This window comes from Primulina huaijiensis, chromosome 2 (assembly GCF_012295235.1).
Source record: "Primulina huaijiensis isolate GDHJ02 chromosome 2, ASM1229523v2, whole genome shotgun sequence".
NCBI lineage: Eukaryota > Viridiplantae > Streptophyta > Magnoliopsida > Lamiales > Gesneriaceae > Primulina > Primulina huaijiensis.
In genome coordinates, this window is record NC_133307.1 from 18,927,034 (window position 1) to 18,953,361 (window position 26,328).

The 26,328-nt window shown below is 35.4% G+C and overlaps 1 protein-coding gene and 1 pseudogene across 1 annotated transcript; one reads left to right on the top strand and one right to left on the bottom strand.

The window, feature by feature from the left end:
- The first annotated feature begins 3,113 nt into the window (after positions 1-3,113).
- Positions 3,114-3,922, top strand: LOC140967842 (18.1 kDa class I heat shock protein-like). The gene has a single exon (XM_073428616.1). It carries the CDS (start codon positions 3,230-3,232, stop codon positions 3,725-3,727), a length of 498 nt encoding a protein of 165 aa, XP_073284717.1. The 5' UTR covers positions 3,114-3,229; the 3' UTR covers positions 3,728-3,922.
- A 195-nt stretch (positions 3,923-4,117) lies between these two features.
- On the bottom strand, positions 4,118-25,761 carry LOC140957124 (uncharacterized; annotated as a pseudogene).
- Positions 25,762-26,328: the final 567 nt, after the last annotated feature.

Sequence of the window (26,328 nt, forward strand, 5' to 3'; positions counted from 1 at the left end):
GAATTTTTGGATGTCTGGTGTATGTGCCTATTGCACCACATCAACGAAAGAAAATGGGACCTCAAAGAAATATTGGAATTTATATCGGTTATGATAGTCCATCAATCATTCGATATCTTGAACCTCAGACAGGCGACATGTTCACAGCACGTTTTGCTGATTGTCATTTTAATGAGGAAATCTTCCCAATGTTAGGACGAGACAAGAAACATAGTGAAAAGGAAATTACATGGTATATATCATCATTGTTACATCTGGATCTAAGAACACAACAATGTGAAAAAGATGTACAGCAAATTGTGCACTTTCAAAGAATAGCAAATCAAATACCAGATGCATTTACAGATGCAAAAAGGGTAACTAAAACATATATACATGCTGTAAATGCTCCTGCTCGAATTGAAATTCCAAAGAAACAAATTGAACAAAGTCATGATGTGTTAAAACGCCTGAAGCGTGGAAGGCCAATGAGTTCTAAGGATAAAAATCCTCGAAAAAGAAAATTCATAGAGAAACACAATGATCACAAAATAAAAAATGATGTTCCTGAAGAAACACATGATGATCACAAAATAGAGAATGTTGTTCTTGAAGAAACACATGATGATGAAAATGTTCTGTCAGAACCACAAACTGACGAGAATCATGAAATCTCTATCAATTATATTAATACTGGAAAAATATGGAACCGAAAAGATATAGAAGAAATTGATGATATACTTTCTTATAATGTGGCAATCGAAATCATAAATGATAATAAAGATCATGAACCAAAATCTTTTGGTGAATGTAAAACTTGGCAGGATTGGATAAAATGGAAAGATGTCATCAAGGTTGAATTGGATTCGCTAAATAAACGTAATGTTTTTGGACCTATAGTCCTTACACCTGAAGGTGTAAAACCTGTTGGATACAAATGAGTTTTTATTCGAAAGCGAAATGAGAAAAATAAAATAGTAAGATATAAAGCTCGACTTGTTGCACAAGGTTTTTCTCAAAGGCTTGGAATTGATTATGAAGAAACGTATTCTCCTGTGATGGATGCAATTACGTTTCGGTATTTGATTAGTTTGGCGGTATCTGAAAATTTAGAAATGCGTCTTATGGATGTTGTTACAGCTTACTTATATGAATCACTTGATAGTAATATATTTATATGAAAATCTCTGAAGGATTTAAGATGCCTGAAGCACAAAGTTCAAAACCCAGAGAATGTTATTCTATGAAATTACAAAGATCATTATATGGGTTAAAGCAATCTGTCCGAATGTGGTATAATCGGCTAAGTGATCACTTGATGAAAAAGGGATATGCAAATAATTCAATATGTCCTTGTGTTTTCATTAAGAAAACAACATCCGGATGCGTAATTATTGTTGTATATGTTGATGATTTAAACATCATTGGAACGAATAATGAAATTCATGAAGTTGTGTCATACTTGAAGGAAGAATTTGAAATGAAGGACTTGGAAAAACCAAGTATTGTATGGGTTTACAAATTGAACAAAAAGAATGTGGAATATTTGTTCACCAGAAAAATTATACAGAAAAGATCCTTAAACGTTTTAATATGGATAAATCAAATCCTTTAAGTACTCCAATGGTTGTTAGATCATTAAATATAGAAAAGTATCCATTCCGTCCATGTGAAGATGATGAAGATATTCTTGGTCCAGAAGTACCATATCTAAGTGCTATCGGTGCCCTTATGTATCTTACAAATTGTACAAGGGCTGATATATCTTTTGCCGTAAATTTATTGGCAAGATTTAGCACATATCCAACAAAGAGACACTTGAACGGAATTAAACATATATTCCGTTATCTACGAGGAATGACAGACTTGGGACTTTTGTATTCAAAATATGTTAATTCAAGTATAATTGGTTATGCCGATGCTGGATACTTATCTGATCCACACAAGGCACGTTCTCAAACTGGATATGTATTTACTCGTGGAGGCACTGCAATTTCTTGGCGTTCACAGAAACAAACACTCATAACAACTTCATCAAATCATGCCGATATTATTGCACTACATGATGCAAGTCGTGAATGTGTGTGGTTAAAATCAATGACTCAACATATCCAAATCTCATGCGGATTATCATTTGACGAGAAGCCTGTGACACTATATGAAGATAATGCTGCATGTGTTGCTCAAATGAAAGAAGGATACATAAAAAGCGACAGAACTAAACATATTCCTCCTAAGTTTTTCGCATTCACCAAGGAGCTTGAGAAGAATAAATATATTGATGTTCGTCACATTCAATCAAGTGAAAACTCATCAGATCTCTTCATAAAGACACTACCTACGACAATATTCAGAAAGCATATATATAATATTGGGATGCGCAATCTACAAAAATTTGTGAAGAATTGTTCATATCAACATGAGGGGGAGTTTACGTGACTGCACTCTTTTTACCTTACTATGGTTTTTATCCCAATGGATTTTTCCTAGTAAGGTTTTTAACGAAACATTATAAAAACACGTAATGAAGACAATCATTATGATCATCATCACAAGGGGGAGTGTTGAAAATTAATATTTAAAATATGTGTATTGATTATTTGAATGTTGAAAATAAAAGTTGTAAATATTGAAAATTAATGTGTGATGATGTAGGTAATAATGAATTTATTTTTGGATTATTTGTAAAGATTTTCTATAAATAGATCTCTCATTTGTGAAGAAAATCACAATTGAGTTGAGAGAAAAATATTATAAAGTGTGTAGTGTGATAATTTTGAGAGTTTGAGGTTTTATTTTTTACCGTAAATTTTTACTTTTTCATAACAATTTCAACTTTTTACTCGTACTAAACTGCTTAAAACTTAACCTTACGTTTTGTAATCATTGGCGTAGAATATGCTTTTCTAAAGAGATCGAGCTTAATCTCTAATGGTCTCCTCTTCTTACTTTCTTATAATGATTCAGTTCGAGTCCTTCCACTTTGGTCTCCTCTTCTTTCTCTTATAATGATTCAGTTCGAGTCCTTCCACTTTTTAGATTAAGATTTAAAAAAAAAAAAAAAAGCTTTTTTAAAACCTTTTGTAATTCATAAAATATATATACGAAAATACCAGAGACTTCTAGAACGAGAATCCTCTGCGAAATCTTCCATTTCCCCGTATAAAACCACTGTAACCCGTCGCTTTTTTTCTTGCTCAAAGTATTCCGATCGATTGCTTGAACAATTTTCTCACAAGTTTGCTCGAAAATGGCGTTGATTCCACGCTTCTTCCGCCGCCGATCCATCGACGCTTTCGATCCTTTCTCTCTTGACATATGGGACCCATTCGAGGTCTTCCCTTTCAGTTCCCACTCCCGGCAACTCTCCGACAATTTGCGTTCCAATTTCCCATCCGAGAGCTCCTCTTTTTCCGGAGCAATGATCGACTGGAAGGAGACCCCTACAGCCCATGTGTTCAAGGCTGACGTTCCCGGGCTGAGGAAGGAGGAGGTGAAGGTGGAGCTGGAGGATGACCGGCTTCTGCACATCAGAGGCGAGAGGAAGAGGGAGATGGAGGAGAAAGGGGATACATGGCACAGGGTCGAGCGCAGCAGCGGCACCTTCATGCGGCGTTTCAGGCTGCCGGAGAACGCTAAGGTGGATGAGATGAAGGCGAGTATGGCGGATGGGGTTCTGACTGTGACTGTTCCGAAGGTGGATGATGCCAAGAAGGCCGATGTGAAATCAATTGAGATTTCTGGTTGAATTGTCCTCTCTTGGAGATGGATTTTGTTACTGTTGTCTACTGTGAATCTTATGTCTTGTGGGTATTATGGCTTTACAAATCTTGTGTTTTCTTTTTCTTGTCTGGGTAACTGATAGGTCTATGTAAGAATGGTGGTGTTCTGCGTCTGTAAATCTTTTGATCAAGAGTGGTAATAGAATGTTGTTTTATAGTAATAGTTGGCTCACGAAATGTTCGGTTCAAATCGACTCAAACAGCAGCTGAACTATAACTAAAATAGTTAGCAATCGGAATCAAAACCTGAACTGTATTTATGGGTGACAATTTCGGTTCCACCGTCCCTTCGAACCCGAACCCTCGTTTTAAAACTGTTGCCATCACTACAAGAGAAAAAAGACTTGATTCAATGTCTTTTTTTTTTTTGTAAGACTCGATTCCATATCTCAATGTGGTGGAGCATATTCTGGATCAACAGACATAGAATAACAGTTCCAGAAAGCTGCAGAATCCACTAATATATTTTACAATTTTCAGGCAGAAATATCTGATTTGGCAATTTTTCGGGGGCTCTATTACTAATGTACAGAGCCAGGCAACAGTTGAACGAGCAGAAAGTGTCGAGATTGTTGTAAACAATGGTTATATTGTCATTTATAAATTAGAATTATCTTGTTTTGGCTCCTGTGGGAGCTCATGAGCGTCCATTGAAGGGAAAAAGCCAGGAAACTACAAATGCAAACACCATACAAGCCAACGAGAAGTTGAGGAATCGATGACCTTGCCACAAGTTTCGAACTTCGGATGAATGGGTGCAGGCACTTCCGGTAAGGCAGCAACATGAGGCATGTCGTCGCAAGGTTTTATTGATCCAATCTCGTTTACACCAATAACGTTTCCTGCAATTGATCCACATATCTCGCATGTTCTTCCAAAAAGAACATCAAGATTCAGTTATTTACACAAGAGTTTGCGTAAACGGCAGAACAACAAAATTTTCATCCCAGTCCCGCTGTCCTCGGAGGGGATCGGGGTACCAGATGTATGTTAGCACATCTAATAACCAGAGTACTACAAAGAAACGGAGGCAACAGTTGAGCTGCAGTTCAAAGTTCAACTGTCGGATGGCAGCTGTTTAATCGAAACATATAAGACTATCAGAAAAGCTATGCTCACACTACTCGTAATACGGTTTATGAAAGTATTTATTAAGAAATCATTTGGTTAGCATAATGAAACCATAACCACCTGTAAAAAACATCAATCATGATGATGATATTGTGATGGTTGATCAAAGAACGGAAACTGATTTGTTTCTTTAAAGTCCTGAAAAATAAGTTGAGCACAAAAGCAAACAAGGGATGACGAGAGGATTCTAACATTCAACATACTTGTGCATTTTTTCATTTCATTCACGTTAGCACTAAAAACGATTCAGATGAATCAGAAACCTCAAAGATCATCTAGATACTCATATTTATTAAGATAGAATCCTGCAATGGATGGATCCAAAGCATCTATCTTATCGGAGCATATCCATCTTATCGAAGATACATATTCTCTTATCATCACACCCCATCGACAGTAAAGATGTGGCAAGTTCAAACATATTTTTTTACACCGAGTTAGTACAAGATTCTCCCCAATGCAAGCTTAAACAAACGCGTTAGCATGTTGGGAGTTCTCAATTACAATGAGAGAGTCATGAACATAGTGTTCTGATTCAAGAACATGGTATGGTTAAAAGAGAAACCTGGAATATACATCTTTAACTAAATATCTAGTTTGAAAAAATTCTAGCCAAAATCAAATAAGAATGATAAAACAGAACCCAGATCGTATTCAGTTTGGGATCATTCCAAGTAATTATTTCATAAAAAAGTTCTAAAATTCTTGTATCACTGAAATATCTTCTAGCTTGAGTTCGACTCCTTCCTTTCCTACGCTGACCATTACTAGATAGACTTCTTCACTAGACTTCATGGCTTTCCAGGTCTAAGAAGCAGAAATATGGGATTTTCGTTTCTTGGTCTTTTCATGGTATATGATTTCTTCTTGGTTCAGGTTCGGAGTTTGACATTCTTGTGCTAGAATTCTACCACTGCATTGTTCTTGGCTAACCAATCCATCCCTAGAATGACATTGAAATACACCATCAAAATTTGAATCAAGTCGGCACAGAATGTATGCATATGTATACTGATTTTTCTGTCACGATGTAGCTCATGGGTTTCGATAGGCTTACTAGTAGGTGTTGTTACTCATGGTTTCCTTTTTGGGTAGGTTGAGACAGGTTCTCTAGATGGTCCACTTGAAATATTTGTCTGCTTGAACCTTTGCCCGCTTTGGGACAACGGGCTAGTGAGGATTACTCTCTTTATTTTGTGTAGTCTTTTGGAAGCTTTTTTGTGCATCAAAATAGGACAAGACCTTTTTTTTCTTCTCAATATGGGCCAAATTTACTGGGCTTTGGCCATCTCCACATGAGGAAACCCACCCAACGGGTAGAAAGCTTTTGGCAAATTTTAAGTTCTGACCAAGTTCGATTCACACGTTTGAATAAAAGTAAGTGGACATATATGTTTTAAAGAATATGCGTATGTGTTAAAGTTCCCATGACTCATTAGAGTACTCCAAAAAAAAAATTACCATGACTCATTAGAATACTCTTTTGGAGTCACTATAAAAAAGGTATTTTTTCCTACAGAAAAACAGTTCTATTATTGTCAACGTTGTGTTAGGTAAGCTGTCACTATCATGCATTTATTTAAGGTTAGTGGTTGTAGGCAAAAAAATCATTAATATGAATGGTTGGTGGTTGAAATTTTTGTCAAATTTGGCTGAAGGAGTTTTGACGAAGGAAATGAGCTTTCACTTTAGGATTAGATTTATAAACAGAGTTCTCGCTGCCTCGGTTTAATCATCCCAACGGAAGCAAAACATCCTACAATAGAGAGCAAAAGGAAAGGTTTTTTTCTCGAGTTTTGAGAGGTTATTTTGTGTGTTAGAAAAATTATTTTCTCGGTTATATTCGATTTGAGATTGTGAGATATTAAGTATTTTGTTGTAAACAGTTGTAATATTTCTTCCAATAAAGATTTACAGTAGCTCCGTAAATGTAGTCTATATTGGGTGAACCATGTAAATCATTGTATTCTTGTTGATTGTTTTATTCCGTAATTTTTATATTATATTTCCGTCATGATCGTCATCGTTTCAGCGTAATCCCCAACAACTGTTATCAAAGTCTTGTCGTAAAATTTTTTAAAATTCTGAATATGCTCTGTGGTTGCAGTTTTGTTTAATCTTCCTCATCAGAAAAGATTTTTTGAGATTTTTTGCTGAGGCAAGAGAAGTGATGGCCGGAGATGATGGGTCAGACCTGGAATCAACAATTTTTACGGAACATATTTTTCATTCTGGCAGTTACATATTAAATATTATTTGTATAGATAGAAGCACCATCAACCTCTATCGGGAAAGAAGCCATAAAAGATAGAGGATGATGAATGAGAGCTCCTTGACCGACAAGTTTTATGTGTAATATAATTGACCCTAACGAAGAACATGACATATAACATGACAGAGGCACAAACCATGTCTATTTTATCGGACATGTACGAGAAACCATCAAAAGAAACAAAGTACATCTCATGAAAAAGTTATTCAACTTGAAAATGGGAGAAGGTGCTTCAGTGGCTAAACATATCAATGAGTTCAACATGATTGTTTCTCAGCTAACATCGGTTTAAATTAATTTTGATGATGAGATTTGTGCACTTATTTTTTTGGCGTCTTTACCAAATGTTTAGGAACCAATGTAGGCAGCGGTTAACAACTTTGTTGGAAAAAAAAAGCTACAATTCAATGATGTCAGGGATCAAAATTTTGCTGAAGAAATTCACAGGATGGATTCAAGTGAAAGAACATTATAAAGATCTGCTCTAAATCTCGAGAACAGAGTAAAGGGCGGGAATGGCGAAAAGAGTTTTAACCTATGGCGCAGTAGTTTCAAGTCAAGAAATGGAAAAACAAAAGAAACTTTGAAAATAATTTGAAGTGCAGGAACTATGGTGAGAAAAAGAACTGCAAATCAACAAATAACAATGCAAATGTTGTTATTGAGGACTGAGGAGGCACATGATGCTCTATTACTATGCATAGAAAGCTCGATTGATTCTTGGGTTATGGACTCAATAACTTCGTTTCATACCATTGGTAATCGTGATGCATTCGATAATTGTATTAATGGCGATTACGGAAAAGTTTTCCTGGCTGATGGAAAACCTTTGGAAATAGTTGGTATGAATAATGTCTGGATGAAAATGTCAAATGGATCTGTCTGAAAAATCAACAAAGTAAGGCATTACCGAAGTTGACACACAATCTGATCTCGGTGGGACAGCTCGATGACGAAGGCCATAATGTGACATTTGGTGATGGTTCCTAGACAATGAACAAATAAGCCATGATTGTTGCTCGAGGCAAGAAAACTGGAACATTTTATATGTCTTCCAGCTGCAGAAATACATTAGCAGTTGTGGATGTTTTAGCTAATTCAATACTATGACATTATAGACTTGGGCATATACATGAGAAGTGAATTAAGATGGTTGTATCAAATGAGAAGCTACCGGAATTAAAGACCGTTTAACTCAAGCTATATGAAAGTTGTATATTTGGAAAGCAGAAAAATGTGAGCTTTTCAAAAGGTGGTAGAGAACCGAAAACAGCAAGTTGGAATTGATTCATACTGATGTATGGGAACCATCTCTTGTGACATCCCTTGGATGCTCAAGATATTATGTCACATTTATTGATGATTCAGGCAAAAATGTCTGGGTTTATTTTTTGAAAAATAAATGCGATGTTTATGAGACCTTTAAAAAGTAGAAAAATATGGTTGAAAATGAGACCAACTTGAATGTGAAGTTCTTACAGCCTGATAATGGTGGTGAATATGAAGATGATGAGTTCAACAAATATTTTGAGAACCTAAATTTTTGGGCATGCAATTAATTACATATAGACATGTATAAGAATTTATTTTCGAGTTATAATAAATTTGAAAATATTAAATAATACATGATATTGGAAATTTCAAGTCAATAAATACATGAAATTCAAAATTCAGTACAAATCATGTATCAATTTCGAAATAAGACTGGATATCAATCAAATTTGGAAGGAAATATTGCATACAAGGCAGTTTTCTCAACAAGGAAGCTAGAAAATTTTCAATACTGTCCAGATACATTATAAATTAGTACAAGAAAGCAGTCTACATTCAACCACCTAGCTCAATATCAAATTTCAGAATTTGGTAATATAATATGTATGGAAGGAGAATCTCGATTATTATGGAATAATCTTCTCGAAATTATAGAAGAAATATCAATTCGACTATGGTAGGATTTTTATCCACGCACCTATAATAAGAGAGCCTATGCATTCAAAAGTTACACAACTACAAACACTCCAAATTTTCGAAAATTTCTCTCCAAGTGCTGCTGAAATTTTCGAAATTTTCTCCCAAAAATTTCTGTACGAATCATCAAAATTATTTTCAAGTTCAGAAATTCGTTTCTGTTTCTCGGGTACTCGAAATCCGATCTCCACTGTTCTGAATATGCTTCCATATGTTTTGAATAACAAATCCAAATTTCAACAAAATCCAACAGTTAGTTTTTCGTTTATAGCCTTCGCAAGAAAACTGCTCAGATTCTATGCGGGAACAGCATACCTACGATTTTTCGTCCATGAGCAGGTCAAACGACTTCCCAACCCGATCTCCACCGTTCATAATTTATTTTACTTACTTGTGAATATAATGTCCAAGTTTGAGCCCGATCCAACAGTGCAATAAGACGCAAATAATTTTTCAATATGGCTGATTTTTCGAGCGATGTGTTGCTGCGTTTTCGAAGTGTCGGTTGCATGATTCTTCTATGATTTTCGAATTCTTAATGTTTTCTTTCAGGTCTAAGGTAAGTGGACTTGTTTTAAATATTTAATTTCGATTATATGCATATTTCGTTTTTGAAAATTCGATCGAGTGCAAATTCTTTTTCGACCCCCTTCTGGTTATGATTGTCGCATGATATATTTGTTGGTACTGTGAGGATTCAACTTGATATGGGAGGGAATCCCAAATATGATATGACCCTTATGTAGTGAGGATGTAACCGCTATATGGCCTCGCCCCCTTCGAGAAATAAAAATTAGGGACTAATATCAGTAAACCATAGAAAGTAGAGGAATCTCAGTGCCTGGTCAATGGTATGCATATGGTACGAGCCATGTTATGCATGGTATGTGTTTCGAATTTTTATGCATTTTGTTATGTTGTGCTCGAACGGCTCCCACTTGCTGAGTGACGACCATATCACTCACCCCTTACTCTACCCTCCCCAAATAAATCAGAAAAAGAAATAGAGAAAGAAGAATCAGACACCTGTTTTTGGACTGATAGTGGGCGCATGAAAAATTTTAATTAAGAATATGTTCTTGTGAGTTTTTAATTCAAGTTATAAACTCTTCCGCAGATTTTTATCGTTTTCAGAGTTACTATTGTAAAGACGATTATATTTTTATGGTATTTATGATATAAAATGGTTTTGGTTTATATTGTACTACGAGGCTTGTTGTTTAGCAATTATGTGATTGTTGAATAACGCCGGTGTCAACTGACCCCAGTCTCGGGGAGTGACATTTAAGTGGTATCAGAGCCGCCATGTTCATGATCTAGTTGGGAAGAAAAATTTGTCAGATTGTGACAAAAGGCTGATGCAGTCCCTTTCAGAACGACCAATGACTAATTTGACAACTTTGTTGTGAGGCGTGGTCCGAAAACGAGAAATTCCTTCATTTAGACCTCCGAAATCGCGTTTTGCCATTTAAGGAAAGTTTCGTAGAACTCATAACTTTTCGTAGGAAACTCAGAATTTAATTCTGTCAATTGTACTGGAATCCTCTCGACGTATTATTTCTATCCATGGATCAATATCCAAAATTTTCATTTTTGGAAAATTTCTCAAAAAATTTCGTTCAACGCGTTTTTTTGTGCTAGTTAGAGGATTTTTATGAAATTGTATTAAAAAAAGTTAGTAATTGTATATATTTGAGCTTCCGACTTAAGATAAATGATTTTGCTTGGGGATGATAAGTTATTTATGAAAACTAATATGAGAAAAGTTGATATAAGAATTATATAATAAGTTTTGGGTCTTCCACTATAGAAGTTGATTTTGTGTCAATAGTTAACTATGTGGGCATTAAGTTTTGGTTATTAAGAATGTTAAACGATAACTTTAAATATATAAGATCTTTGAATATCTTGTATAAAATGATTGCAAGAAATAATATATCGAGGTTAAGAAATTTATATTATTTTGGGATAACAAGTAGGCTATGACCTTACATAAATAAAATAAGTTACAAGATATTGCTGGATATTGAGGAAAATATAACATAATAAGTTTTGACTCTTGTTACGGTACTAAGAATGATTCAGAAATTAAAGTAACATTCAATAAACTCTTTTGTGTTAGAGCGCTAGGCTCATGGTCTTGATGAAAACAAGATTTGATAAAATGAATATTTTTTTTGAGGATTAATTTATTTTGTACAAGGTTGACTAGAATTTTATTTCATAATGACTAGTTTATAATTTTCGAGATTTAATTCAATAAGCTATAGATCGTTATTGAGTTAAGTTTCAATATTTTATATGAGTTCTAATTTTTGAGATAGTGATCGGGATAATTTCAAGATAAGATAAAATTAGTATCAATTCGCATATATTTAGTGCCGACTTTATTCAATTCACTTCGGTATATTTCGACACCATCTTAGGGATGAATTGGTTATCTAAGAGGCGTGCAATAGTATATTGTTAGAGTAAGAATGTCAAACTCTGAACCTCGAACCAAGAACAAATCAGGTACCATGGCAATGCTAAGGAACAAAAATTCATTTTTTCTGTTTCTCAGACTCTGAAAGCCATAATATCGAGCAAAGAAATTTACCTGGCAATGGTAAACAAAGTGCAAGAAGTAGATGAGCTGAAGTTGGAAGATATTCCAGTAATACGAAATTTTTTGGACGTATTTCCAGAAAGGCTTCTTGGAATGGTCTCGGACTGTGAAGTAGATTTCGAGATAAATTAGGTACTTGATGATGCACCAATCTCCAATGCACTATACCTAATGGCTCCAGATGAACTCAAGGAGCTAAAAGAATAACTCCAAAAGTTGTTTAAAAAAAATGGATTAGGCCAAGTACATCCCTTTGGGGAGCTCCAGTCCTATTTGTAAAGAAAAAGATGAAAGTATGAGATTGTGTGTTTATTATAGAGAACTCAATAAGATCAATGTCAAGAATAAATATATTCTTCAAATAATAGGCTGTCTTTTCGATCAATTTAAAGGAGCTACAGTCTTCTCCAAGCTTGACATGAGAACATGATATCATCAACTAAAGGTCAAAGCAGAAGACACCCCAATGTAAGCATTCAGAATAAGGTCATGTAAGATAGAAAACAGGAGTAACAGTGGACACAAAAAAAAAGTAGAGGCAAATCTAGATTAGCTGAGACAAAAGAATGCAACCGAAATTAAAAGCTTCTTTGGATTACCAGGATATTAGCGGAAATTTTTCGAGGGCTTCTCTTCAGTAATCATATCATTGACGAGACTCGCACAAAAGAACTATGAATTCAACTGAAGAGAAAGATGTGAAAAGAGCTTTCAAACATTAAAAGATAAGCTAGCATCTACACCAATGTTGGTATTATCTACTGTGGACAAGGATTTTACCATCTGCAGTGAAGCATCAAAAGAAGGTCTCGGATGCATACTCATGCAAGACAAGCGAGTCAAATGTAGCCACATGAGCAAGACTACCCTAGTCACGATCTCGAGTTGGTAGCAATGATTTTTGCTTTGAAAATTTGGAGACACTATCTCTACGATGGCAAGTGTGAAATATTCACAGACCACCAAGCCTCAAGTATTTGTTCATGCAAAAAGAATTAAAAATGAGGTAAAGAAGGTGGATAGAGTTACTCAAGGACTTACTCAAGGACTATGACTTGACAACAAGCTACCATCTCGGCAAGACAAATAAGATAGCCAATGCTTTGAGTCGGAAAAACATGGTCAAGTTAACCATAACATCACTCTCCGTGCAACCATGCTTTCGGGAAGTAGTCAAGTTAAATCAGAGTCGAGACATGACACTAGAGAAGTTCAAAGAACAAGCCAAGGAAATAAAGTCGTCAGATTTTCAAGTGGCCCAAGACGGAATCCTAGGGACGAGAGGACGATTATGTGTGCCAGACATCAACAATCTTCGATAAGAAGAGATGTAAGAGGCGCATAAGTCAACATTCCCAATCCATCTCGTCAGTACAAGGATGTATATGGACTTGAAAGAAAGTTTCTGGCGAAGTAGGATGAAAAGAGACGTCGTCGAGTTTATATCGAGGTGGAAAGTATGCCAACAAGTGAAGTGTCGATCATCACTGTACATGGAAGAAATATAGGAGACAGTCATAACTGGGCTAGAACTAATCCAAGAGACAATGAAAAAGTAGTCATCAGTAAAGACATACTCAAGGCTGCATAAGACCAGCAAAAGAGTTAGTCTAATCTTAAAAGAAGACCAATGAAATTCACATTGGGTGAAAAAGCTTATATAAGGGTCTCACTAATGAAAGAATCATTAGATTCAGTAAAGCTGAAAAAGTGAAACCTCGGTACGTAGGACTATTCGAAATTCTGGAGAGATTGGCACATTGACTTACAGAATAGCATTGCCTCCAGATATGTATAGAATCCACAATGTATTTCACAAGTCCAAACTATGGAAATACATCCCGAACCTAAGACATGTTATGGAAATTGAACCGCTCATAATCAAAGGTAACTTGGGAGAAGAGCTGAAATATGAAGATGTCTCTACTCATATTGTGGACACCGAAAACCAAGTACTGAGACAACGTATCATTCCCTACGTCAAGGTGCAATGGTCAAAACACACAGAACGATAAAACTACTTGGGAGTTTGAAGAGAAAATGCGCAAGCAACATCCCTACCTTTTCGAAAGTCAAGCCGACTCAAGTTTCGAGGACGAACTTTCTAATAAGGAGGGAGGGATGTGAGTACCCAAATTTTTGGGCATGAAATTAATTAAATATAGACATGTATAAGAATTTATTTTCGAGTTATAATAAATTCGAAAATATTAATGAATACATGGTATTGGAAATTCCAAGCCAATAAACACATGAAATTCAAAATTCAGTAAAAATCATGTATTAATTTCAAAATAAGACTGGATATCAATCAAATTTGGAAGGAAATATTGCATACAAATCAGTTCTCTCAACAAGGAAGCTAGCAAATTTTCAGTACTATCCAGATACATTATGAATCTGTACAAGAAAACACTCTAAATTCAACCACCCAGCCCAATATCAAATTTCAGAATTTTGTAATGTAATATGTGTGAAAGGTGCATCTCGATAATTATGGAATAATTATCTCGAAATTGTAGAAGAAATATCAACTCGACTATGGTAGGATTTTTATCAACACACCTATAAATAAGAGGGCCTATGCATTCAAAATTTACACCATTCTAAACACTCTAAATTTTTGAAAATTGCTCTCCAAGTGCTGCTGAAATTTTCGAAATTTTCTCCCAAAATTTCTGAATGAGTTATCAAAATTATTTCTATGTTTAGAAATTCGTTTCCCTTGCTCGGTTACTCGGAATCCGATCTCACCGTTAAGAATATGCTTCCATATGTTTTGAATAACATATCCAAATTTCAGTCAAATCCAACGGTTAATTTTTTGTTTATAGCCTTCATAAGAAACCTGCTCAGATTCTATGAGGGAACGGCATACCTACGGTGTTTCGTCCATGAACAGGTCCAAACGGCTCAAGCCTGGATCTCCACCGTTCATAATTTATTTGACTTACTTGTGAATATAATGTCCAAGTTTGAGCTCGATCCAACGGTGTAATAAGGAGTAAAATTTTTCTCAATATGGCTCATTTTTTGGGCGATGTGCTGCTGCGTTTTCGAAGTGTCGGTTGCATGATTCTTCTATGATTTTCGAATTCTTCATGTTTTATTCCAGGTCTAACGTAAGTGGGCTTGTTTTAAATATTTAATTTCGGTTATATTCATTTTCATTTTTGAAAATTCGATCGAGTGCAAATTCTTCTTCAACCCCTATCTGGTTACGATTGTCGCATGATGTATTTGTTGGCACTGTAAGGTTTCAACTTGATATAGGAGGGAATCCCAAAAATGATATGACCTTTACGCGGTGAGGATGTAACAGCTATATGACCTCGTCCCCTTGGAGGAATAAAAATTTGGGACTGATATCAGTAAACCATAAAAGATAGAGGAATCACAATGCCTGGTCAATGGTATGCATATGGTATGAGTCATGTTATGCCCAAATTTGGTGTGCTGTCGTTGAGCCACCAAATTTAAATTCCTACTCTCTGAGTAAAATGAGTGTAATGGTGAGTAGGGTCGAATCCACAGGGAACGGGAGATGATTTATTTCGAGTAAAATACAGATAAAGGGGGGATTTGTTTGATAAAAACTAATAAAATATTAGAACTAATTTAACATGCAAGAAGAAATAACTAATCAATATGAATAACTAAAGAAATGCAAATTAATATTACCAAGCTCGATTCAAGTGGTTTCTACTATTTAATTGTATCACTGTTCATCGACTAACATATTATTTATTCATTTAGTTACAAGTAATTAACCTTAGAATTATAGGAATAGCCGCTAAAATTCTTGTGTTTTCCTAATTTATTTGACCGAACCCGGAATCCGTCAAAACTTATCAATAACCAACCGGGCACGATAGCGTTCCATATTAATTAAATATAGCTTTTAGATATGTGAAAACAGTTAATCTTAAAATCTAACAACCGAGATAGCTGCAATCGATAGATCGAGTTTCGTTAATTTATTTAGATTAAACATGCTATGATTGTAACGCCCCAGATTCGACGACTGTCCTCACTGTACCAAGACGAGTCTTTCCAGCGTGCTTATGTCCTCACTCACACGCACCCTGGGAAACTTCTCAGGAGGTCACCCATCCCAAAATTGCCCCAAGTCAAGCACGCTTAATTTTGGAGTTCTTATGTGATGAGCTAGCGAAAAGAAGATGCACCTTCGTGATATGAGTAGTACAAATCAAATCTTTTAAGCCCTCTTCAACTGTACAGTCTATTACATTGAACAGTCTCGGAATTCCTCTCATTCCCGTGTGGGATCGGTTCATTCATGTTCCCTCCACCTAGAAGCCTGCCAGGAGCCGCTCATTGTCCGTGCAACTGATGACACCGGCGATCATCCCCCGCCCTCTTCGGCCCCGGGCCTCACATGCCCACCAGCTTTCGCTTGGTTCGTCCCCGAACCACACCGTACTAAGAGAGGTCGGGCTCTGATACCAACTGTAACGCCCCAGATTCGACGACTGTCCTCACTGTACCAAGACGAGTCTTTCCAGCGTGCTTATGTCCTCACTCACACGCACCCTGGGAAACTTCCCAGGAGGTCACCCATCCCAAAATTGCCCCAAGTCAAGCACGCTTAACTTTGGAGTTCTTATGTGATGAGCTACCGAAAAGAAGATGCACCTTCGTGATATGAGTAGTACAAATCAAATCTTTTAAGCCCTCTTCAACTGTACAGTCCATTACATTGAACAGTCTCGGAATCCCTCTCATTTCCGTGTGGGATCGGTTCATTCATGTTCCCTCCACCTAGAAGCCTGCCAGGAGCCGCTCATTGTCCGTGCAACTGATGACACCGGCGATCACCCCCCGCCCTCTTCGGCCCCGGGCCTCACAATGATAGCACAACACACCTAATCTATCGCTACTCATGTACCAATCGTTCATGACAATTACGGATCACTGAATTAATGGATAGAAATAGAAAATTATATATCGAATTAAATTGTCAGATTAACCGAGATACAACTTTCATAGAATTAAATATAAATCAACAAATACTTGAACAAAACATGAATATTAAATTAAAGTTAAAAAAGCCTCACAGTGATAAATTGAAATAGTAAAAATATCTCTTGAATTAAAAATGAAACTTAGCCAAAAGGTGCGGAGAAAATCCTTGCGCCCTTCTTTCTCTTCACTTCACGTGAGTTGTTGGAGAAGAGGTTGGAGAATTCTGTCTCGTGTAAAATTCTCTTGCCGCCTCACTCTTTTTGTGAATGGTAGTCAAAGCAACAAAAGAACAAAAAAATATGTCTTGTACGTGAGATAAGTAGTGGCAACAAGGAAATGTTGGGTCCACCAAGTATAAAAGTCCAATAATCTAAAATAATAACTTAACCGCTAAAATTAAAAGATACTTAAAAAATATCCTCCAAGAATATAGAGTTTTTTCCATAAAAAACTATATCTTATATTTATTCCTTGATAAGAAAATTTCTCAATTCTCACTAAGCAGCCGAGGAGCAGTCACAAGACGTGATCACGCCTTATCCAAAAACCACTTCTGAATTTTTCTGTTCAATTATGCTACTAAGATCATATCGGCAACTTTAATTGTGATATAAAATCACCCTTTTTAGCCCAGATTTATCGCAAGTGCAGAAAATTTCCTCTTACAATAAAATCACACAAAACTGTGTCAAATAAGTACGTTGAAAGTGGTAACAATGAGAGATATGACAACAAAAATGCAAACTATTATGAGCCTATCAAATCTCCCACACCTAAATCATGCTTGTCCTCAAGCATAAAAGAGCTCAATTCATTATCTAAACTCATTATCCTCTTTTTGCTTCATTTACTTGTCCGTAAAAAAATTTTTCATGCACCCAAAAAATTTAATTGTTGAGCATTTGACATACCAACATTATGAACAATTGTTTCCATCCGAATGTGTAAAAATAAAAATACATAGGGTCCAAAGACTCCTCACAAGATTCGCTCATTGCACTCGTAAGTGTCTAGGTATGTATCAAGGAGCTCTCATGTCAAAACACTGAAAATTTTGTACCATAAGTTTGCAAATATATCACATCTTCCACCAAATGAATGAATTAAAATGCACAAACAAGGGCTGTAAATGGGTTGTACCGTGGCTAGAGGTCAGGTAGGAAAGAAGGCACAATGAGTTTATGGAATTGAAGAATAATACACACTTTTCACAAAGACACAATTGCATCCAACTAACAATAACATCTTCAATCTCATTATAACATCCAAGAACATTTTTTCTTCTTCGTTGCTGTCATTTTCCTTCCCACTCCCATTTTTTTTTCATTTTCCTTTTTCATCATATATATATACATATATAAGTATGTATATATAATTTTTTTTTTCATAAGAAGTTTTTGAGACAACGATTTTGAGCATTAATCACTCAATCTCAATAATTTGCACTTTCCTTGCTCAAAGCGATGCTAAATGCGAAAATTTTGTATGATTCTCCAATTCGAGGTTCAAAAAGAGGAATAACCAAAAGAAAGATTTATCATGGATTGTAATGTGGTTATTTTCCAACGAATAGGCTTAGGCTCAAACTTGGCTCACTAGGGGTAAATGAATCGGGGTGGGCTCAAAAGAACGGCACTGATGATGCGAAAGAAAACGGTTTGAACCTAATGCCCTTTACTTTTGTTTGTGCACCTAATCTATCACAAGGTGTCAACAAAGACATGTATAACAATGCATGTTCTAGAAAAATTAACAATGCATGACCAACACACAATTAAATAAAATGGAGCATGATCTAATGTTTTCTCATAGGCTCAAAGCTCGCCAAAGAAAACGGTATGTGTGCTAGACCACATACACTTATAATTTCAACACATCATCAAGAGCAACTCCCCATAAATGCGGCAGTAAGAATGCAATATCAGTTGCACACAAAGAAAAATCAGTTTTTTTTCATAGACTCGCATCCGAGGCATTCAAGATTAAAATGAGAGAGATAACGAATAAACATGCTTTATGGATAAAACAACTTCACTCTGCCGTACTCCTCTCCTCTTTTTTTTTTTTTTTTTTTTTTTTTTTTTTTTTTTTTTTTTTTTNACATGCAAAAAATGAAAAAAAATAGAAATTAAAACTAGAAATAAAGCTATATACCCTCTCCCACACCTATATGTGGTAATGTTCTCAATTATACAAAAAGTAGATGCGCAACGCAAACAGTAAAACGCAAGGGAAGTTAGAGAACTCCCCTAAAATTTGTTGGGCATCGTAAAGCAAAACTTTCTATTGTTGTGGTGGGGGAAATGGTGGATCGATGATGGAAGCCCCTGAGAGAAGATGTGAAAGGGGTGAGAACAAATACGGTAAGATAAAACAAACATAAATTATGTTTTTTTTTATTTGCCTTTGAGACAACATCAGAAAATGTTTTCTTACAAGGCGTGATCACGCTTTGTTAAGAGACATCTTCTGCGTGTAGGGAAATTTTTTTTCAAAAATCAGAAAATGTTTTCTCACAAGGCGTGATCACGCCTTGTTAGAAAACATCTACTGTGTCCAGGGCAATTTTTTTTTTTTTTTTGCGCAGAAGTGATATTCTTATAAGGCGTGATCACGCCTTGTTAGAAGAGATCTTCTACACAAAGATAACAAAAATTGTAATATTTGAAAAAAAAAATAAAAATAAAAGAAATTAAAAATAATAAGAAAAAAAAATTTGGGTTGCCTCCCAAAAGCGCTTGGTTTTTAGTCGTCAGCTTGACCCTCAGAAGCACTCATCAAATAGCCGTCGACGCCTAAAGTACGTGTCATATGACACCACATATGGGTCTTGATTCCATGTGCCTTCAAGTTTGGCTTGATATATGCAATGTAAGCTCGTCTCCTTAACAACCTGTGACTTTAAATAATAGGCATGTGATGAGAATATTATCGACTAGCTCAAATCGATAGTCTCGGGAGCTTGTTCATCTATCAACTTCATTGGTGGCTCATCTTCATTTGATTTTTCTTCCAAAACTTCTTCAAACTGAGGCTCAATAGCTGGCTCATTCAAAGCCACATGCTTTTTTTCCATATCATTCAGTCGACTTATGATTAATTCAAGACTATTTCTCTCATCTTCTTGATGCTCGAAATGTTGGTCTGTAAAATCAGATTGGCTAATTTTTGGAGTGTATTGGTGGTTCCAACTCTGCAGCGAAGGATACCATTGCTGATGGTAGTCAAAATCGGCCATATCATTTAGCATTTAGCAAATATATCAGACTATCTTCATGTCGACTAAGTAGTGGACTATCGGTTGTCAGTGCTCCATTAAATGCCCATCTTCGTGTAACTGCATCCAGACGTTTATGGAAAACTCGAAGAAGAACATAGTTAGAAAAATCATGATTCTTGAATGTTGTTGTTAAATTATTGAATCTCTCCCATGCTACGTAGAAGGGCTCTTCGGTTTGTTGGGCAAAACTTGTGAATACTTGTCGATGAAACATCTCGAACTATTTCACAACAAAAAATTCTCAAATTCTTCTTTTCTTGATGAATCACCTGTACAAGAAGAATGAGACATAAAAAAATAAAAATAACAAAACTCAAAAAAAAAAAAACTAACCTTGCACCGTTCCCCGGCAACGGCGCCAAAATTTGGTGCGCTGTCGTTGAGCCGCCAAACTTAAATTCCTACTTTCTAAGTAAAATGAGTGTAATGGTGAGTAGGGTCGAATCCACAGGGAACGGGGGATGATTTCTTTCGAGTAAAATGCAAATAAATGAGGGATTTTTTTGGTAAAAACTAATAAAATACTAGAAATAATTTAACATGCAAGAAGAAATAACTAATCAAGATGAATAACTAATGAAATGTAAATTAATATTACCAAGCTCGATTCAAGGGGTTTCTACTATTCAATTGTATCACTTTTCATCGACTAACATATTATTTATTCATTTAGTTACAAGTAATTAACCTTAGAATTATAGGAATAGCCGCTAAAATTCTTGTGTTTTCCTAATTTATTTGACCGAACCCGGAATCCGTCAAAACTTATCAATAACCAACTGGGCACGATAGCGTTCCATATTAATTAAATATAGCTTTTAGATATGTGAAAAAAGTTAATCCTAAAATCTAACAACCGAGATAGATGCAATCGATAGATCAAGTTTCGTTAATTTATTTAGATCAAACATGCTATGATAGCACAACACACCTAATCTATCGCTACTCATATACCAATCGTTCATGACAATTACGGATCACTGAATTCATGGATAGCAGTAGAAAATTATATATCGAATTAAAAATTGTCAGATTAACCGAGATACAACTTTCATAGAATTAAATATAAATCAACAGATACTTGAACAAAACATGAATATTAAATTAAAGTGCAAAATGCCTCACAGTGATAAATTGAAATAGTAAAAATATCCCTTGAATCAAAAATAAAACTTAGCCTAAAGGTGCAGAGAAAATCCTTGCACCCTTCTTTCTCTTCATTTCATGTGAGTTGTTGGAGAAGAGGTTGGAAAATTCTTTCTTGTGTAAAATTCTCTTACCGCCTCACTCTTTTTGTGAATAGCAGTCAAAGCAACAAAAGAACAAAAAAATATGTCATGTACGTGAGGGAAGTAGTGGCAACAAGGAAATATTGGGTCCAACAAGTATAAAAGTCCAATAATCTAAAATAATAACCTAATCACTAAATTTAAAAGATACTTAAAAAATATCATCCAAGAATATAGAGTTTTTTCCATAAAAAACTCTATCTTATATTTATTCTTTGATAAAAAAATTCCTCGATTCTCACTAAGCAGCCGAGGAGCAGTCACAAGGCGTGATCACGCCTTATCCAAAAACCACTTCTGAATTTTTCTGTTCAATTCTTCCACTAAGATCATATAGAAAACTTTAATTGTGATATAAAATCACCTTTTTTAGCTCAGATTTATCGCAAGAGCAGAAAATTTCCTCTTACAATAAAATCACACAAAACTGTGTCAAATAAGTACGTTGAAAGTGGTAACAATGAGAGATATGACAACAAAAATACAAAATATTATGAGCCTATCAATATGTGTTTCAAATTTTTATGCATTTTGTTATGTTGTGCTCGAACGGCCCATACTTGCTGAGTGACGATCATGTCACTCACCCCTTACTCTACCCTTCCCAGATAAATCAGAAGAAGAAATAAAAAAAGAAGAATCGGACACCAGTTTTTGGATGATAGTGTACGCATTAATAATTTTAATTAAGAATATGTTCTTGTTAGTTTTTTAATTCAAGTTATAAACTCTTCCGCATATTTTTGTCGTTTTCAGAGTTACTATTGTAAAGATTATTATATTTTTATGGTATTTATGATATAAACTGGTTTGGTTTTGGTTTATACTGTATTAACAGGTTTGTTGTTTAGTAATTATGTGATTGTTAAGTAACGTCGGTGTCGACTAACCCCGATATCGGGGCGTGAAAAATATTGTGCAAAGAATGAAATCAAGATAGAAAAAAACATTTTTGGTACACCTCAACAGAATGGTATAACAGAAAAGATGAACAAAATCTTGAATGAACACGCTAAGAGCATGAGATTGCACTCTAAATTACTGAAATCATTTTGGGTTGATGTTGTTAACACTGCAGCATTTCTGATCAACAGAGGACCTTTGGTACAGCGTAAATGCAAAATACCCTGAGAGGTATGGAGCGGCAAAGAAGTAAACTTTTTTTTATTTAAACTATTTGGATGTTTAGCATATGTTCATATTGATTCAGCTAGCATAACAAAGCTTGATCTGAAATCAAAGAAAAGTTTCTTTATTGGTTATGGAGATAATGAGTTTGGTTATCATTTATGTGATGACCAAAATCGGAATATCATTCAGCATTGGAGCAGATATGTAATCCTCAATGAGAAAGTATTGTACAAGGATAAGTCAAGCATTGGAGCTGGAGATGAATGTCAAGAATTCAAGAAGATTGATGAACATTGACATATATTCATGTTAATGAATCAAAAAGCAGTGACCAGGAATATGAAGAAGCAACAGCACAAGATGATGACCAAAAAAATCCGGTGATTGAACTCGGGAGATCTTCGAGAACATTTAGATCACCTTAGAGATATTCCTCTACACTTCACTATATCTGACAGACAAAGGTGAACTGAAGACTTATGAAGAGGCAATACAAAATGATTATTCAACCAAGTGAGAGTTATCCATGAAAGATAAGATGGATTCACTTTCATCCAACCAGACATGGGAGTTGACAGAACTTCCACAAGGCAAAAAGACATTACATAACAAGTACTAGTTAAAAGAAAAACATGATCATAGCAACCGGTGCAAGGCAAGAATTTTTGTAAAAGGATTTGAACAAAAGAAAAGCATTAAGTAAACTGATATTTTCTTTCCGGAGATTAAATTAACCATTATCAGGACTGTACTCGGATTAGTGGCAAAAGAAGATTTACATTTGGATCAATTAGATGTAAAGACGGTGTTTCTTCATGGTGACCTAGATGAAGAAATTTATTTGAAGCAGTCAAATGGCTTTGAAGTAGGAGGAAAAGAGAAAATGATTTTCAAACTTCAGAAGAGCTTGTACGGTCTCAAACAAGCTCCACAACAGTGGTACAAGAAGTTTGACAGATTCATGAGTAATAATGATTTCCTGAGGAGTTAGGCTAATCATTGTTGTTATGTGAAGAAGCATGACTGTTCTTATATCATTTTACTACTATATGTAGATGATATGTTAATGGTATGAGTTTGTTTGGAGGAGATTGATAAACTCAAAAAAAAGTTATCAAATGATTTTGCTATGAAGGATTTGAGTGCTGCAAAAAAAATCTTTAGAATGATGATCTTTAGTGACAAAAAGTTATCAAATGATTTTGCTATGAAGGATTTGAGTGCTGCAAAATAAATCTTTAGAATGAGGATCTTTATTGATGGGGTAAATAGAAGCTTGAAGTTATCTCAAGAAGAGTGCATGAAAAAAATTATTAGCAGATTTTAATATGGATGAAGCTAAACATGTGAGTACTCATTTTCTTAGTAATGTTAAACTAACCAAAGCACAATCACCATCGACGCAGAAGGAGAAGAAGCAGGCTTATATGAACAAGGTTTTTTTATGCTTCTATCGTCGGAAGCCTCATGTATGCAGTGGTGTGCATAAGACCAGACGTAGCACATGTAGTGAGAGTTGTGAATAGGTTTATGAGAAATTTAGGAAAACAAAACCGGGAAGTAGTTAAATTGATTCTCAAGTACTTGAAAGGTACTTCTAGTTTATTTTTATACTTCAGGATGTCAAATTTGGACTTACAAAGATTTGTCAATGCCAACATGGGTGGTGACCTGGATGGCAGGAAAAGTACCACTGTATGTGCAATCACATTAGGTGATACGGTTGTAAACTGAGTGTCTAAGTTGCAAAAAATTGTTGCACTTTCGATTACTAAAGCTGAGTATGTTGCATTTAAAAAAGCTAGCAATAAGAAGATACGATTGAGATCTTTCTGAATGAATTGGGCCAGAAGCTTGAGGGTAGCACGTTGTACAGTGAAGTCAGAGTGCTATTCATTTAGCAGAAAATCATGTTTATCATGCTAGGACTAAGCATATATAGGTTTGGTACCATTTCATTATATTACCACTGGAAGATGAAATTTTGATGCTTGAAAATATTTCTAGAAGTAAGAATCTGGTTGATATGCTCACAAAAGCTGCGATCATTGATAAACTGAAGTTATATTCAACTTCAGTTGGAATCCATATACTAATGAGGAGATATGAGCTGTTGCAATAATGGTGTAAAGTCATGAGTGAAATCAAGTATTCAAGTGAGAAAAATGTTAGGTGAGCTGCCATCATCCTACACTTATTAAGGGTTGGTGGATTTCGGCAAAAAATCATTAATGTGAATGGTTTGGTGGCAAAACGTTCTATCAAATTTGACTAATGAAGTTTTGACGAAGGAAAAACGCTTTCACATTTAGGATTATCTCTATAAATAGAGTTCTCGCTGCCCCAGATCCTACAATAGAGAGCAAAATGAAAAGCTTTTTTCTTTAGTGTTGAAATGTTCTCTTGAATGAATTAGAAAAATTATTTTATCGATTATACTCGAGTTGAGATTGTGATATATTATTATTTTGTTATAAACACTTGTAATATATCTTCCAATAAAGATTTGCAGTAGTTCCATGAACAAATCCTATATTGGCTGAATCACGTAAATCATTGTGTTCTTGTTGATTGTTTTTCTGCAATTTGATACTATATTAATGTCATGATCAACATCGCTTCGGCATAATCCCCAACACGTTGCACAACACCAAATCCCTGTGGAACAAATTTCAATAGTTGATAAGAGAGCTCAGAAATCACATGAATTGTAGGAGAATCAAAAGAATCTAAAACAAAATATTTGTCTAACACAGCATGAACTAAACCAATAGCGGAAACAAGAAATTCACTCATTCTTCAATAAACTTAAAAATGAAGCAAAAATGCCATCCATCTCTAGATTGTGATATCAAAATCATATAACGACTTATATTTGAAATGAAATTATGAATATAAGGAAAGAATCACAAGTGTTAGCATTTTTTTTTCATGCCAATCACTTGGTTCCCTTGATCTTGAACCAAGCCTCAGCACATTGTTTGTGGGCAGCAGCCAAATCAGCTTTACATGAACATCCAAATTCAATGGGTATGCCAGAATCTTGATGGGCTGCATCCAAGATCAAATGGAAAATCCTACAATCACTTTCAATTTTCTCCAAATGCACCTTTGCTTCAGACTCCCCCAGCTTCCAGATCCACAATCTTCACTGAACAGTCTGATGCATTAGATTCCCTCCTCTCATTTTGGCCTTTCTTATTTTCATTTTGTAAAATCTCGAAACCATCAAACCTGAGTTGCCCACCGCCATCAGTCACAGCGGTACATGATGACCGGCACTGCGATGGAGCCGATTCCAATTCAATATCATGGAATTGGCGTAAAGATAACATTTTTACAAGAACCCAGATCAAGACTCCTCATGTAAATAAAAAATAATATCAGGCACATCAAATACCGACCCCACCAGAAGTCTAACTCCAAGCACAACAGTCTCCCCCTCTGTATCTATACGTGCATACATATACAGAGAAAGTCCCAGGATAGGAGAAATAACATAGTTTGCAGAGACAGAAAGACAGTGGACACAGTAACAAAAAAACGTCGGTGAAGGGGAAACAAATAGCCAATTGGCTCACGAGATTCTGCAAGTTTTGCAGACTTTCTTATCTTTTTCGAAGCAATTTCTTCGATGGAAGTATCTTGAAAACATTCAATACCTACTGCTGCCTATGTGAAAACGTTGATCAACATGTCATAGCATATGTGGACTGATGAAATGAAAAAGAAAGCTCGATTGGGAATGGGGCACCGCGAGACAAAGGCTAAGTTAGTTTTGGAACACGAGAAAGTAATTGATTTCTTGAAATTTAGACAACTTCGTCCGGAAAATGTCTGATTGAAATAAATAATTACAATGCACAAATCTATGTTATTGTTTGCAAAATATTTGTTTTGCG